Here is a 16,597-nt window from a genome sequence, read left to right on the forward strand (position 1 = left end):
TGATAACGCAAAACATAATAATGAGGTCCAAAACATTTTAGTTTTTACAATTTTGATTCACTGAAACCATTCAGCCAACAAGTCCAGGTCAGCACAATAACATTCATATAAACGACTCTTTAACGCTACTAATACGTGTCCCTTTCCCTCCTCTCCAGTCGGAGTCAAGCGGCAACCCCAGCTACATTCTAAAAGGCCGGCGCGGGGGCAGACAGAGGTCCAAGCCCCTGATCCCGGAGATGTGTTTCAGCACCACCAATGACAAGACGAACAACAGCAGCAGCAGCGAGGGCGAGGGCCAACTTTCCACCCCTCACCTGGAGGAGGACGGCACCAGCCTGCTGGTCAGCTGCTCCCAGTGCTGCGTCCGCGTCCACGCCAGTGAGTAACCCAGCTTCATTCACTATCACTATGTTTACAGCCTGTTAGATTGAGCATGTATTTCATTAGTAATTGATTGTAGTGTTGTAGGCTATGCTTTCGATGAATTCTAGTTAATTTACACCAGTTGTTAGACAGCACGTTTCCATTGATAATCAATGATTTGCTCTTGCTGAATCCCAGTTCATTCACATCAGCAGTCCGTTTCACACTACTGTTTAGTATGGTATGCCGTTTGGGTCTTTGCGTGTCAAATAACACTGTGGAAAATCACCTCCCCAGTCAGCCTATTGTGCGTCATTGACATTCATATTGCACTGTACAGCCTTGTCTAAGGATTGGGTTGACTGGTACAATAAATGTGGCTCATTTCACAGTGGTTTCAGAGTCCCGCAATAAGAGCTACGATGCTAATGTTCTGTAGGTGTCACAGAGTAGATCCACAATGTCATTGATCCACAATCCATAGGTAAGGCTGTACAGTGAAATACGTATGCCCCCAATTCAATTCTAAAGTCTAAATCCACAGTGTGATTTCAACAGATTTTTGTCAAATTAACAAATTGTATTTTGTTGAATTTATATAACATTCCAACCTTGTTTAGCATAATCTATTCCATTTATGGCATGATTCCACTATTTGTATTCATTTGCATCAACTTTCAATTAGACTTTTATTTTGAAGGCGAACCGCAAATTCCACTATTGTGGCTAATCCTTACTGTGGCTAGCTTCACATTGGTGGGTCCGACCATCATTAATCAAATAAGAACTGTTTTATAAATTAGGGGTATTTTAAATGATGATACCTAGCTAGATAGTTAGCTAGCTAACTATAGCTACTGAAACAGATTGTCGTTTTGCTCTGTTTTTGGGGAAGAACATTGTTTGCATCCATCAGCTAGCTACCTTTTTTTAATGACCAACACTGTCCCAGAGCTTGGCGAAGTGTGTCTGCGCTCGTGCGAGAGTGGCAGGTGCGCTAGACAACTTTACCAGCATCATAGCATACATATCGGTGAATCGCTGTGACACATGAAATACGAGTGATAGTGTAATCAATGTGTAATAACTACGTAGAAATTAATGTGACTACATTAAATTGTTATGTGACTTGCAGTTATATTCAGGTCCTGATTGGTCAACAAGCTTATTTGACTCGTCAAATAGTGTTATTTGACGTATATCTTTCTTGACATGCAAAGACCCAAACGGCGTTCCATAGTTTAGAGGACAGTTCATGTTTATTGTGTTCAATATGTTTAATGTAATCAATGAAATGCTCTCAAGGAAAAAACAGTTAATTCCAGAGTTGAGAATTGACAATTACTCACAAGCGTTCCAGAATCTACATAATCAATTATTAAACAATAATTTGCACGTTCGTCAATTGATTTATCTTACTAATAAATGATAAGTGACAAACCACCACTTTTAAATAGAAAAATGGCCTCAATGTTTTTCCTGTCCCTCTCAGGTTGCTATGGAGTGTCTGCAGACCAAGTGTCAGATGAGTGGATGTGCGCCCGCTGTGAGGCCAACGCTTTAACTGAGGTCAGTAGTACTGAAATCAAGTACATCTGAAACCATATCACTTGCCCCACTACACGATCTTAGCCCTACTTTATGCACTAGCTCCATACTGTAAGATGCAGGGCTCCCTTGCGAAAGAGACCTTGATAAAATAAAGGTCAAATAAATACTAACAATGAGGTGGGATAGGAGAGATGTCATTGCTAAGCTCATATGCATGAAACTCCTTCATAGATTCTAAGAACTAGACCTAAGCTAATTGAAGAAAGAAAGCTGACATCAAAAAAGTATAGGATCAAATCACATTTATTTTAGGGTTCTCCCCAGGAGTTTTATTACATAGTGGCGCAGCCAGTCCACAAGGTGGCGCAGCACCCCTCTTACATTCTTTGGGGAGAACCCTGAATTTAACCTCATTAAATTTGCTGACCCAATATTGGATAGTGAAAGTCCTATCCTGTACTGGGTCTTGCACGCCAAGTAATGAATCTTAGTTTGGATGTGTGGTTCTTGATTATTGAACTATTTAGTGAAATGTATTTCTGCCTCAGAATACAAGTACTTGTCAAGCTGTGAAATATGTCTGTTTTGGATTAAGTCCCAACTTGTTATAACCCAGTTTAGCTGCTAGAGGGCAGTGTTGTTTAAGAGAGAAGTAATGTACATTCTGGCTTTTGTCTCTCCGTGGGACCCAATGTATTTGAGAAAAGCCAGGAGCAGAATCGCTGATCTTAGTCACATGAGTAATTATTTGGAATGTAAGGTGATTTCTAGATCAGTGATTTTGCGCAGTCCTGACTGCAAGTTATCAATTTCAAACCCGCACAAATGACAGAAAGTTGAGACGCAGCTCTCACTTATGTTCAAGTGCTTGTTTCTGGCCACCCCAGAGTTAGCTTCCTAGGTCCATAAAAGTCCCCCATTACAAGATAATGGAAAACCCACTGCCAGGCAGCACAGCAAGGACTGTAAATAGCAGTACTCTGGCCAGCTTTGTTTGCAAAAGGGTATTGCCATAGACAATGTGGAGAAATGTTTCAAATAAAAAGAGTACATTCTGGTAATGACATGAAGGAATTTAAGTCGGTAAATAACTCATTTGCTCCACGTTGCATTAAATGGGGATGTTTTAATTAAGCCCAATCTTAGTACTGTAAATACTAAGCAAAGGACTGTAAAATAAAGTGAAACCAAAATGTGATGTTAAACACAAGGTCAGAGGTCATCTGTGTGTGTGTCTCTCCCTCAGGACTGCTGCCTGTGTTCACTGCGAGGGGGAGCTCTACAGAGAGCCAACAACGACAAGTGAGTAGTGCAGCGATTTCAGGAGCTACCCATTTAATGGAAGGCTTCCAGGCTAAATGTACAGTGAGGGGAAAAAAGTATTTGATCCCCTGCTGATTTTGTACATTTGCCCACTGACAAAGAAATTATCAGTCTATTATTTTAATGGTAGGTTTATTTGAACAGTGAGAGACAGAATAACAACAAAAAAATCAAGAAAAACGCATGTCAAAAATGTAATAAATTGATTTGCATTTTAATGAGGGAAATAAGTATTTGACCCCCTCTCAATCAGAAAGATTTCTGGCTCCCAGGTGTCTTTTATACAGGTAACGAGCTGAGATTAGGAGCACACTCTTAAGGGGAGTGCTCCTAATCTCAGCTTGTTACCTGTATAAAAGACACCTGTCCACAGAAGCAATCAATCAATCAGATTCCAAACTCTCCACCATGCCCAAGACCAAAGAGCTCTCCAAGGATGTCCGGGACAAGATTGTAGACCTACACAAGGATGGAATGTGCTACAAGACCATCGCCAAGCAGCTTGGTGAGAAGGTGACAATAGTTGGTGCGATTATTCGCAAATGGAAGAAACACAAAATAACTGTCAATCTCCCTCGGCCTGGGGCTCCATGCAAGATCTCACCTCGTGGATCTGCAATGATCATGAGAACGGTGAGGAATCAGCCCAGAACTACACGGGAGGATCTTGTCAATGATCTCAAGGCAGCTGGGACCATAGTCACCAAGAAAACAATTGGTAACACACTACGCTGTGAAGGACTGAAATCCTGCAGCGCCCGCAAGGTTCCTCTACTCAAGAAAGCACATATACAGACCCGTCAGAAGTTTGCCAATGAACATCTGAATAATTCAGAGGAGAACTGTGTGAAAGTGTTGTGGTCAGATGAGACCAAAATCGAGCTCTTTGGCATCAACTCAACTCGCCGTGTTTGGAGGAGGAGGAATGCTGCCTATGACCCCAAGAACACCATGCCCACCGTCAAACATGGAGGTGGAAACATTATGCTTTGGGGGTGTTTTTCTGCTAAGGGGACAGGACAACTTCACCGCATCAAAGGGACGATGGATGGGGCCATGTACCGTCAAATCTTGGGTGAGAACCTCCTTCCCTCAGCCAGGGCATTGAAAATGGGTCGTGGATGGGTATTCCAGCATGACAATGAACCAAAAAACACAGCCAAGGCCACAAAGGAGTGGCTCAAGAAGAAGCACATTAAGGTCCTGGAGTGGCCTAGCCAGTCTCCAGACCTTAATCCCATAGAAAATCTGTGGAGGGAGCTGAAGGTTTGAATTACCAAACGTCAGCCTCAAAACCTTAATGACTTGGAGAAGATCTGCAAAGAGGAGTGGGACAAAATCCCTCCTGAGATGTGTGCAAACCTGGTGGCCAACTACAAGAAATGTCTGACCTCTGTGATTGCCAACAAGGGTTTTGCCACCAAGTACTAAGTCATGTTTTGCAGAGGGGTCAAATACATATTTCTCTCATTAAAATGCAAATCTATTTATAACATTTTTGACATGCATTTTTCTGGATTTTGTTGTTGTTATTCTGTCTCTCACTGTTCAAATAAACCTACCATTAAAATTATAGACTGATCATTTCTTTGTCAGTGGGCAAACGTACAAAATCAGCAGGGGATCAAATACTTTTTTCCCTCACTGTATGTAGTTACACACAACGCTACAACCACTCTTGTCTGTAGCCAGTAGACTCACTTTACTCTACTCGCTGAATCTAGGACACTTCAGTAAAGGTAAAAGGCAGGGAATGCCTGTAGACCAAGCTAGCTTTCTCCTCTGTCTAGTCAAGTTTCTGTAATGGCTTGTGACAGTGAGAAGCCTGTGCTAGTGTACAACAAGACCTTTGATATTTATGAGGGAGATGTTCTATATACTGTAGCATTACAAGATCTAATATGAACCTATTTTTGTCTAGGCTACATGTGATGCAAACATTTTTTGTATTTATACAAATAAATGTTTAATATAGCCTAGCCATATTGTTAGTTATTAATAATGTTACTACGTTGTCATTTCCTTGAATGGTGGAATGAAGGCACAGTAAAATTCCTCAGTGTATACTCTCCCCTGCTGTGTCACACACATACTGTGTTTGATGTGCTGTCCTATTTGTTTGTTTCCTGTGACACAGGTGGGTGCATGTGCTGTGTGCACTCGCGGTCCTGGAGGCGCGCTTCGTGAACATCACCCACCGCAATCCTGTAGACCTTAGCTACATCCCCCTGGCCAGGTTCCAACTGGTGAGCTACCATTCCACCACATTCACAGTCAGGACCAAAACATGATCTAGGTTACTTCTATGTGACTTAGATGTGTATCAACTTCCTGTCATTTCAGTTTCATGGTTGAGTCACTTGACACAGTTTCTTTTTTTTTTCCAACTGTTGAGAGATACAGAATTCAAGTTTCCTATAGACTTTTACTCTGTCTTGTGAGCTTAGGGCTACTTGTTTTCCTTATTATGAGCATTGTACACTCTGTTCTTTCTGTTCTTTTCCAGTATTCTTCATTAGCCCAGCACCTATGTTTTTAAGGATGTGCATATGACCACAAACTTCACATTGTGCACTCTTCCATTTTTCATAAAAAAATTATGCTTCCACCATTTGTTGGTGGGTCAGTCTCTTTCATGGCTTTCACTTCTCACTCTGGTCCAGACCCCTTCTGCATGGTTCCTTTATTTTTCCATGTTGATCTACAGTGAGGAAGTGGAGTCTATGTATTTGAGTCTTAGGTCTTTTCTCAATTGGATTTGCTCAACTCCTGCGTCCTCTCTCGCCTCCTTTTGAAAAAGGTCAAAGGTAATCGAGGAGAGGCGGCAAGGAGAGGGAACTTGATTGAAAATACGCTTGTGTGAAATGACTCTCCTACTCCACTCACGCATCATCAGGCAAATTGTTTTTAAATGTGGTAGATTTCTGTGGAGGACTCTGGTAGGATTCACATGAGTATCCTCAATGAAAGGTGGCTATCGAGGAGGTCACTCTTCCGTTTGCCTACTAACTAATTGACATCTCTTTGACCACTTATCGGTTTCCGGCTCACAGAGGGCGGAGGACAGACTGGGAAGGACAGAAAATGTGGCACCTGGGAGCTTGAAACAGAAAGGGAACATTGTAATTTTCTCAATGCCCTTGTCTCCTTCCACCTCCCCTCTGTTTTTTCCCCACCCTCCTCTCACTCCTCTCTTTCTAATCCTCCACTGCTGCTCCTCTTCTTCCTCACCTTCCCTCCTTATTTTCCCTGTTCTTTGTCACTACTTCTCCCCTCTCCTCCCTTTTCATCTATTTTTCAACGCCCGCTGCTCCTTCTCTCACTCCCCCTCTCTCCTCCATCTCCCTCCTCCCTATCCACCATCTTTCTCCCCCGCCCACCCGCAGAAGTGTTTCTACTGTAAGCGGCGGGTGAAGAGGGACGTGGGCTGTTGTGTGCAGTGTTCCCATGGCCGCTGCACCACCGCCTTCCACCCCACCTGCGCCCAGGCCGCTGGCCAGCTCATGCAGCCCGACGACTGGCCGTTCATCGTCCACGTCACCTGCTACAGGCACAAGTCGCTCGTCCTGCCAGAGGTAGCTATTACAGGGGAGGGGTTCATGTAGTGCAAACATGATAATACACTTTTGGGGAAGCATTGCATTACATATTTCTAGAGGGTTATATAAGAGTTTTCTGCCTCTTTTTTCCTCCCCAAATAGCAAATATTATCACAGCAATGATTCCTACACGTAGGTTTACCTCTGCATATTGAGTTTGTTGCCATTTTCTATTGCCTCCACCATCAAGTGCCTTCAGAAAGGATTCACAGCCCTTGACTTTTTCCACATTTTGTTGTTACAGCCTGAATTTAAAATGGATTCAATTGAGAATTTGTCACTGACCTACACACAATACCCAGTTATGTAAAAGTGGAATGATAAAAAAAAATTGAGTCAATAAGTGTTCAACTCCTTTGCTATCAACCCTAAATAAGTTCAGGAGTCAAAATGTCCTTAACAAGTCACATAATAAGTTGCATGGACTACAATTATCAGTAAGGTCCATCAGTCGAGCAGTGAATTTCAAACACTGATTCAACCACAAAGACCAGGGAGGTTTTCCAATGCCTCGCAAAGAAGGGAACCTACTGGTGGATGGGTAAAAACAATAAATAAAGCAGACATTGAATGTCCCTTTGAGCATGGTGAATTTATTAATTACACTGGATGGTGTATCAATACACCCAATCACTATAAAGATACAGGCATTCTTCCTAACTCAGTTGCCGGAGAGGAAGGAAACCACTCAGGGATTTCACCATGAGGCCAATGGTGACTTTCAAACAATTACAGAGTTGAATGGCTGTGATAGGAGAACACTGAGGATGGGTCAACAACATTGTAGTTACTGCACAATACTAACCTAAATGACGGTGAAAAGAAGGAAGCCAGTACAGAATAAACATTTTCCAAAACATGCAACCTGTTTACTAAAGTAACACAGGAAAGACATTTGTCCTGAATACAAAGTTTTATGATTGGGGAAAATCCAACACAACACCTCACGGAGTACCACTCTTCATATTTTCAAGCATGGTGGTGGCTGCATCATGTTATGGGTATGCTTGTCATTGGCTAGGACTAGGTTTTTGGGGGGGATAAAAATTAACTGAATATAGCTAAGCACAGGCAAAATGCTAGATGGAAAATCTGGTTCAGTCTGCTTTCCAACAGACACTGGGAGACAAATTCACATTTCAGCAGGACAATAACCTAAAACACAAGGCCAAATATACACTGGAATTTCTTACCAAGACTACATTGAATATTCCTGAGTGGCCTGGTTACCATTTTGGCTTAAATTGGCTTGAAAATCTATTGCAAGACTTGGAAATGGCTAGCAATCATCAACAACCAACTTGACAGAGCTTGAAGAATTTTTAAAAGAATAATGTGCAAATATTGTACAATCCAGGTGTGCAAAGCTCTTAGAGACTTACCCAGAAAGATTCACCGCTTTAATCAATGCCAAAAGTGATTCTAACATCCTATGACTCTGGTGCGTGAAGACGTACACTACCTTTCAAAAGTTTGGGGTCACTTAGAAATGTCCTTGTTTTTGAAAGAAAAGCCTTTTCTTTTGTCCATTAAAATAACATCAAATTGATCAGAAATACAGTGTAGACATTGTTAATGTTGTAAATGGCTATTGTAGCTGGAAATGGCTGATTTTGTTATGGAGTATCTACATAGGCGTACAGAGGCCCATTATCAGCAACCATCAGTCCTGTGTTCCAATGGCACGTTGTGTTTGCTAATCCAAGTTTATCCTTTTAAAAGGCTAATTGATCATTAGAAAACCCTTTTGCAATTATGTTAGCACAGCTGAAAACTGTTGTGCTGATTAAAGAAGCAATAAAACTGGCCTTCTTGAGACTAGTTGAGTATCTGGAGCATCAGCAATTGTGGGTTCGATTACAGGCTCAAAATGGCCAGAAACAAAGAACTTTCTTCTGAAACTCGTCAGTCTATTCTTGTTCTGAGAAATGAAGGCTATTTCATGTGAGAAATTGCCAAGAAACTGAAGATCTCGTACAACGCTGTGTACTACTCCCTTCACAGAGCAGCGCAAAGTGGCTCTAACCAGAATAGAAAGAGGAGTGTGAGGCCCCAGTGCACAACCAGTGCACAACTGAGTAAGAGGACAAATACATTGGTGTCTAGTTTGAGAAACAGACGCCTCACAGGTCCTCAACTGGCAGCTTCATGAAATAGTACCCGCAAAACACCAGTCTCAACGTCAACAGTGAAGAGGCGACTCTGGGATGATAAAAATAAAAGATTAAGATGAGCAGTCTGAGATATGGCTGACCTTCTAGGCAGAGTTGCAAAGAAAAAGCCATATGTCAGACTGCCCCATCTTAATATTTTCTTTTTATTGGCCAGTCTGAGATATGGCTTTTTCTTTGCAACTCTGCCTAGAAGGTCAGCATCCCGGAGTCGCCTCTTCACTGTTGACGTTGAGACTGGTGTTTTGCGGGTACTATTTAATGAAGCTGCCATTGGAACACAGGACTGATGGTTGGTGATAATGGGCCTCTGTACGCCTATGTAGATATTCCATAACATTAACAATGTCTACACTGTATTTCTGATCAATTTGACGTTATTTTAATGGGCAAAAAAACAAGGACATTTCTAAGTGACCCCAAACTTTTGAACGGCAGTGTATGTAAATTAAATATTTCTGTATTTCATTTTCAATAAATGTGAAAACATTTCTAAAAACATGTTTTCACTTGGTTATGGGGTATTGTGTGTAGATGGGTGAGGAAAATAATTCCATTTTGAATTCAGGCTGTAACACAACAAAATGTGGAATAAGTCCAGGGGTATGAATACTTTCTGAATACACTGTATGTTGTTTGCACAGCAGAAAATACCTGCGTCTTAGTTTTCAGGTTGAAAGCCAGTTTGAAGCCAGATTAGACTAAACAAGTCAAAACACGCTTCCCTAATGAAATACCCATTTAAATGTTGCGCAAAAACAACAACCTCCAAACCAGAGACCATGTGGCCATATAGGAACATGACGTCCCATCCCCCACAGTGAGACCTAGAATGCCTGCATGCAGGTACAGACACTTTGACAAGATGAAAGAATTATGTGACTCTTGGATCCTGTGTTACACACTTATTTTATGTCAGCCACCTAATGTGAAGTGTTGTAACGAGCATTGCGTGAGCGAGTCAGAACAATTTTCAGAGACAATCGGTGGCACACACACACCTGGTCTACAGTTTTTTTTGTGTGGGTTAGCCTGTCATTCATTCTCAGCTCGGGTCGATTTCTAGGGTTTGTTTACAGTCATGTAGCCTAGGCCATCGGTTTAATCATCTATGTCCATTCAGCTGAGTGCTGTAACACAACACTTCAATTCAGTACAACTTTATTTATCCCCTCGGGCCATTACTAAAGATCTGCTGGTTGTCTCTGTGACTTTGGCTGCTCTGATTTAGTCAGTGCAGCGGGCAGCACACTCAACCTTTTCCCCCCCTAAAGTGCTGAAGGCTTTTGTCGAAGCTCAGCCTCAGTGCTTTAATTCGCTAATTGGGTAAGATTTGATTGTTGTAAAAGAAGACACAGGACTGATGTTCAATGAAATGCAAATGAATGTTCTCTGAATGTGTTGTCTGGATTTTAATACCTTTGTTGAGTTACCTTAAAAAGATGTCTAACGTGAAGAGAGAATTTCACCTCTACTGAAATTACTTTTACCTTCACATGTATTTATTCTTGCCAAATGTCTTAATCTTTAAGTGGAAATAAATGGTGTTATCTTTATGGTCATCTGTTTATGGTGCTATATTGAATGGTGTGATAATTGTAAAAAATATATATGGCTGCAAGATTTTTTTCTAAACAGAGTTCACTGATGGCTTATGCATTTTCTCGTTTTTTTTTAAATATTTTAGCTGAATTAACTTTAAAAGCAGAGCTATATATTTTGTAAATAATATAATTTAAATATATGACTCAGTTTTAAAAGGAGAAGCTGTTAGACGTTAACAAAACAGATGCTTTTACGAGGCCACCTTCAAATGTATTTACGCTTGCCAGATGTCATATTTGTTTATTGGAAATATACAATGTGTCTTCTCTTCATGGTCATCCATTTATGGTGCTAGGGAAAGGGGATACCTAGTCAGTTGCACAACTGAATGTGTCTTCTGCATTTAACCCAATCCCTCTGAATCAGAAAGCTGCGGGGGGGGGTGCTGCCGCCTTAATCCACGTCATCGGCGCCGGGGGAGCAGTTTTTGTTGGGGATTAACAGCCTTGCTATTTGGAGTGGTGTGTGATTATTGTCCTCTTATCTCCTAGCGCAATAAAGCGGTCATGCGAGAGCTGGAGGTGGGCCAGAATGTTATTTGTAAGCACAAAAATGGCCGCTACTACCAGTGTGAAGTGCTGGAGCTGACCATCGCCACTTTCTACGAGGTCGTCTTCGACGACGGCTCCTACAGCGACAACCTCTTCCCAGAGGACATTGAGGTGAGGAAGCATCACCTGTATCATTGGTTGCTTGCATCATAAAATGCTATCTGGAGGTGTTGACAAAGAGCAGAAGACACATTTTTCGTTGTTCGCTGTAACATGGACCGTAAAGTTCAATTGTATTAAATACAAATATAGAGATATACTCTTAACAAGCTGCAATCGCCATGGCAACAAATGCAAAAAAGTTTATACTGTAACTTTACCTTTCTAAATGTCATTGTAGTACAATGAGGAGCCCTAATTTAGCAGTGCCAATAGATCAATCTGTTTTTATCAGTGCAAGCCGTGGGCTACTGTGGTATGGCAGAAACAGTGGTAGTATTGGTCATAGAAATTGACCAATCCTAGAAAGTGAAAACAAATCAATCCAATTGGGCTGTTGGCTATATTGACATGCTTTAATGGTCCAGATGGGTATACTACAAAACAGGATCAATGAGTTAGCCAGCTATCTTGCTGAAATGTACTGAAATATATTTTTGAAATGGGCATGGTCTCATTGACTCAACTAAAACGCGTATCTATGTTTAGCTTTTCTTAACAAACCAGAAAATCAATAGTTATCTGGTTGTTCAGCAAAGTTAGCTAGCTAACTCATTGATCCTGCTTTTTAGTATTACCCCTCTGGTGTATTTAACCATATGACCTATGCGATGAGCCTGTCTATGGTTTGGTTTCAGAACCGGGACTGCGTGAAGCTGGGCCCGCCAACAGTTGGTGACGTAGTGCAGGTGCGCTGGACCGACAACCTGCTTTACGGGGCCAAGTTTGTCGCGTCGCACTCCATCCCTATGTACCAGGTAATAGGGACCACAGTAACTTCCTTGCCCCAACCACGTTGTAGTGGGTTGAGGTTTTATAGGGAAAGCGTGGGTGGGTTTGTGTAATTAGGTTAGCAAGTACAGCTGTTCTAAAACACATCAAACACGGTTGTGGTCCACATTTTTCAAGGTCTATACCAGGGCTCTACAACCCTGTTGCTGTAGAACTACCGTCCTGTAGGTTTTCACTCCAACCCTAATCTAGCGCACCTGATTCTAATAATTAGCTGGTTGATAAGATAAATCAGGTTAGTTACAACTGGGGTTGGAGCAAAAACCTACAGGAGGGTAGCTCTCCAGGAACAGGGTTGGAGAGCCCTGCTCTACTGATTTGCTTATAAATGAAACATTTTGTTTATTCTTGCTACTCTTTTCACGTACTAATTCACATATTTTACATGAACTTCATTCAGCACACATAAAACATTTTTTTAAATTGTTGTGCGATGTCATTGTTTTGTGTGCTGACTCAGATGGAGTTTGAGGACGGATCGTCGCTGTCTGCCAAGAGGGAAGAAGTCTACAGTCTAGATGAGGAACTGCCCAAACGAGTCAAGTCCCGAATGGTGAGACGCGCCTCTTCCAATGTTCCTTTATAGGAACTGATTTATATCAGATTAGGTCATATGAAATGAGATCACATATCAATTTATCAAAGGAATATTGGATTCGGTCCATGTTTATAATACCCATCTATGTAAATGTATTTCTAAAATTCTATTTATGATACGTTGATACTATCTTTAATGGCGCCACCTTAACTCATAGCTAACCGGTCGCTAATGTACTCATGGCCTGTCTCTCACTCCTTCAGTCCAAGGCGTCAGACATGCGCTTCGACGGGATCTTCACAGAGAAGGAGGTCAAGCAGGGCTCCAAGAGACAGCGAGTCATCAACTCCCGTTACAGAGAGGACTACATCGAGCCTCTCATATACAGAGCTATCATGGAATAACCCTCCTCTTTCTCGACTTCCTTATAAACTCACCACACACCCAGAGAGGGGGGGCATCTCTGGGCACCCACAGCCTGGACAGGTGGCTCCAACCCTGGGTACTATTAGGAACAAACTCTCTCTTCCATGTCCCTTGGGCATTTTTGTAAACCACGGCTGGGACATTAAGGGAGTTTCTGCTCTTTATGAAATCCCCTCTCTTATTTCTGTGAATGGTATCTTCTTCCTCTTTTGCGAACTGCCCATTAAACTGGAACAGCAGATTTATTTTCCCCGTTCGATGATGACCTGCTCAACTCTATGATTTCAGTTCTGCATTATCTCCTGCCGGCTTTGGACAATTTGTTTCTCCTCTGACAACTTGTCGGCATTCTAACCTCTAGCTTTAGCCATCCAAAAGCATTAATTGGACGATGAAAACAATGGTATTTCACAATGCAGGCCATTATTCAATATGATTTTCAATAACATGCTGTTAATTGATTTATTATAATCCCCAAAATATTTTGCTTTATACTCTTTGCAATACATACATTTATGGACTTCATAGGAATGTGCAGGTTTGATTGTGTCTACTGTGACAATAGGAAGATAGAAGTTAGCAGCCCAAGCCTTAAGTTCAAAGGGCAGTGTTTTCTTGTTAGGTTCAGTTTAGCTTTACAACTTTCAAGCTTTGGATTTATTGCATTTAATTTATGTCAGTTGTATGAGTTTGAGAATGCAACTGTTTGTTACCACAGCTCACTGCGCTTACAATCTCAGAAAATCCCTAAGATGTATTTATATTTGTTATGTGGATAGGTTTTTGGACGCACGTTGGTTCTCAATTCTTAAAAGTTATTGGTAGTTTTTTTTCCTAAGCCATCCTGTGTTGCATTGGTAGTGTTTATATGTCATAGAGAATGAAAAAGATAGCTTCCCTACATAGTTCCCATTATGGCGTCTTAGATTACACAGGCAACACCATTGAGGCAATCTCCATTTTGAAGTAGTACATTTTCTTCACAATTGGCTGATCCCTCCTGATGACCTGGCTGGACATGACTCCAACAGGGTCACCAGGAGGGATCAGCCAATGAAGTTAGAAGTCCCACCCAGTTGACAACATTAAAATGGTGGAAGCCCTCAATGGCGCTGCCCATGCTAAAATGGCCTTTTGGCCACTAGAGGCCTCTATCATTCTCTATAGTATATGCCAACGTGGGTCAACTTCCTACTTCCTGCAACAAAAAAAAAGCACTTAAGTCCCTCCCTAAAGTACCCATGGCATGTCTATCATTGCTTATGCAGGTGGCCGTTAAGTCCAGGTACATAACTGAGCATGTGCAGGAAAGTTAGTGTTGGTCAATTACAGCCTAGGTGTATACTAGTTGGTTTGTGGTCCTATCACAACCAGTGAGATGACAACCGCAGAAAGTTTTTATAGGAAAAATTGATATTTTCATATCGTTAGAAGAATGTTCTTCCTCCTAATGCGTGGTCGAAGTTCCTTGTTGTTGACATGAATCGTTACCATCTTTGGATAGTATTGTATATGTAGCTAATTTAAAGCTGTAAAGTCGATCTCAGGAGGAGACACACACACACACCTCCACCGCCCGATTTACGTTTTTGTTTCCATGGCTACTGTTTGAAGCGCTTGGATTTATTTGGTATGTGCACGGGAAGCATCAACTCTGTGCATTACATTTGTAAACATCAACTGTTGCAGTAAAGACCGGACTGAGAGAACGCTAATTTCACGTCTCTTGTTTCTTGTCCCCTTCATACACTAATCTCAAACATCAGTCAATTGAATAATATGTGTTAGGCCCAAATCTATGGATTTCACATGACTGGGAATACAGATATACAGCTGTTGGTCACAGATACCTTAAAAAAAAAGTAGGAGCGTGGATTCGAAAACCAGTCGGTATCTGGTGTGACCATCATTTGCCTCATGCAGCGTGACAAATCTCCTTTGCATAGAGTTGATTAGGCTGTTGATTGTGGACTGTGGAATGTTATCCCACTCCTCTTCAATGGATGTGCGAAGTTGCTGGATATTGGCGGGAACTGGAACACGCTGTCATACACGTCGATCCAGAGCATCCCAAACGTGCTCAATGGGTGACATGTCTGGTGAGTATGCAGGCCATGGAAGAACTGGGACATTTTCATCTTCCAGGAATTGTGCACAGATCCTTGTGACATGGGGCCGTGCATTATCATACTGAAACATGAGGTGATGGCGGCGGGTGAATGGCACAAAAATGGGCCTCATGATCTCGTCACGCTATCTCGTGTGCATTCAAATTGCCATCGATAAAGTGCAATTGTGTTCGTTGTCCACAGCTTATGCCTGCCCATACCATAACCCCACCGCCACCATAGGGCACTCTGTTCACAACGTTGATTTCAGCAAACCGTTCGCCCACACGACGGCATACACGTGGTATGCGGTTGTGAGGCCGGTTGGACGTACAGCCAAATTCTATAAAACGACGTTGGAGACGGCTTATGGTAGAGAAATTAACATTCAATTCTGACCAACAGCTCTGGTGGACATTCCTGCAGTCAGCGTGCCAATTACACGCTCCCTCAAAACTTGAGACATCTGTGGCATTGAGACACGTGGTGCCGACGATTATACCACGCTCAAAGTCGCTTAGGTCACTCATTTTGCCCATTCTAACGTTCAAACGAACAGTAACTGAATGCCTCTGCCTTCTTTATATAGCAAGCCAAGTGACTCACTGTCTGTAGGAGAGAGAGAGGGGGGGTAGTGTACCTAATAAACTGTCCGGTGAGTGTATGTCAGAAGATGATATGTTTCATGTGTGTCTGACTTGTTCCCTTTTATAGCAATTCAGGAAGTTGCATCAGTCTTTTTTTGTTTTGTGACTTCTTATGAGTTCATGAACTTAGTTGCAAGAATAATGAAAACCTCAAGCCACAGTTGTGCAATTTCACAGTGCCAAACAAAATTCCTCTGGTCTGGTTTTCTTGGCCATCTTCACACAAATACTTGGTGGGATATAGACGGGTTGCAACAAAACCGAGGTGTGCACAACTATGGGGCAAAACACACTGGGTTGGCTTAGATTGTTGACATGTAAACTATATTTAGTCTCCAAATGTTTAGTGAAAACATGAACGCATTTGCACAATGAGCACTTGCCTTTCAAATACATTGTTACAGTTGTTGGTGAGCTAGCTAGTGCATTTTTGTCATTAGCATTGACATGAAATCAGTCAAAACACCACAAGTCATGGTGTCAAGAACAAGATAAAATTATGCCAAACGAGCCACCTATGATTCCCCACATGGCAGCTCCTTGTAATTGTTGCTAGCTATCTGACCGTTCAGAATCATAATGCACGGCTTCCGGCCCCATCAACGCGGGTGTGTTATGGGTGGGGACCATTGGGTATATGGGTTAATAATTTCACTGAGGTTGTCGGAGGAGAAGACTAGTTTTAGTCATGTAGTTTGGATCGAAGGTACCATTGGGATGGGTGACATTAGTTTCAATGATGGATCAAGAAAATCAATAGT

General features: G+C 41.9%; 1 protein-coding gene across 1 annotated transcript in view; it reads left to right on the forward strand.

Annotated features, from left to right (window-relative positions):
• The window catches only part of LOC311098793 (lysine-specific demethylase 4A-like), a 30,288-nt gene extending 15,492 nt beyond the window's left edge, over positions 1 to 14,796 (forward strand). Inside the window, exons 14-22 of the mRNA XM_084139362.1 lie at positions 159 to 381; positions 1,859 to 1,935; positions 3,164 to 3,219; positions 5,378 to 5,486; positions 6,627 to 6,815; positions 11,107 to 11,277; positions 11,964 to 12,083; positions 12,578 to 12,670; positions 12,919 to 14,796. Coding sequence (XP_083995488.1) covers positions 159 to 381; positions 1,859 to 1,935; positions 3,164 to 3,219; positions 5,378 to 5,486; positions 6,627 to 6,815; positions 11,107 to 11,277; positions 11,964 to 12,083; positions 12,578 to 12,670; positions 12,919 to 13,059 — 1,179 coding nt within the window. The 3' untranslated portion in view covers positions 13,060 to 14,796. The remainder of the gene's footprint in view (positions 1 to 158; positions 382 to 1,858; positions 1,936 to 3,163; positions 3,220 to 5,377; positions 5,487 to 6,626; positions 6,816 to 11,106; positions 11,278 to 11,963; positions 12,084 to 12,577; positions 12,671 to 12,918) is intronic.
• The last annotated feature ends 1,801 nt before the right edge of the window (positions 14,797 to 16,597 follow it).

This window comes from Coregonus lavaretus (genome assembly GCF_964263955.1).
Source record: "Coregonus lavaretus genome assembly, chromosome: 23".
NCBI classification, from domain to species: domain Eukaryota; kingdom Metazoa; phylum Chordata; class Actinopteri; order Salmoniformes; family Salmonidae; genus Coregonus; species Coregonus lavaretus.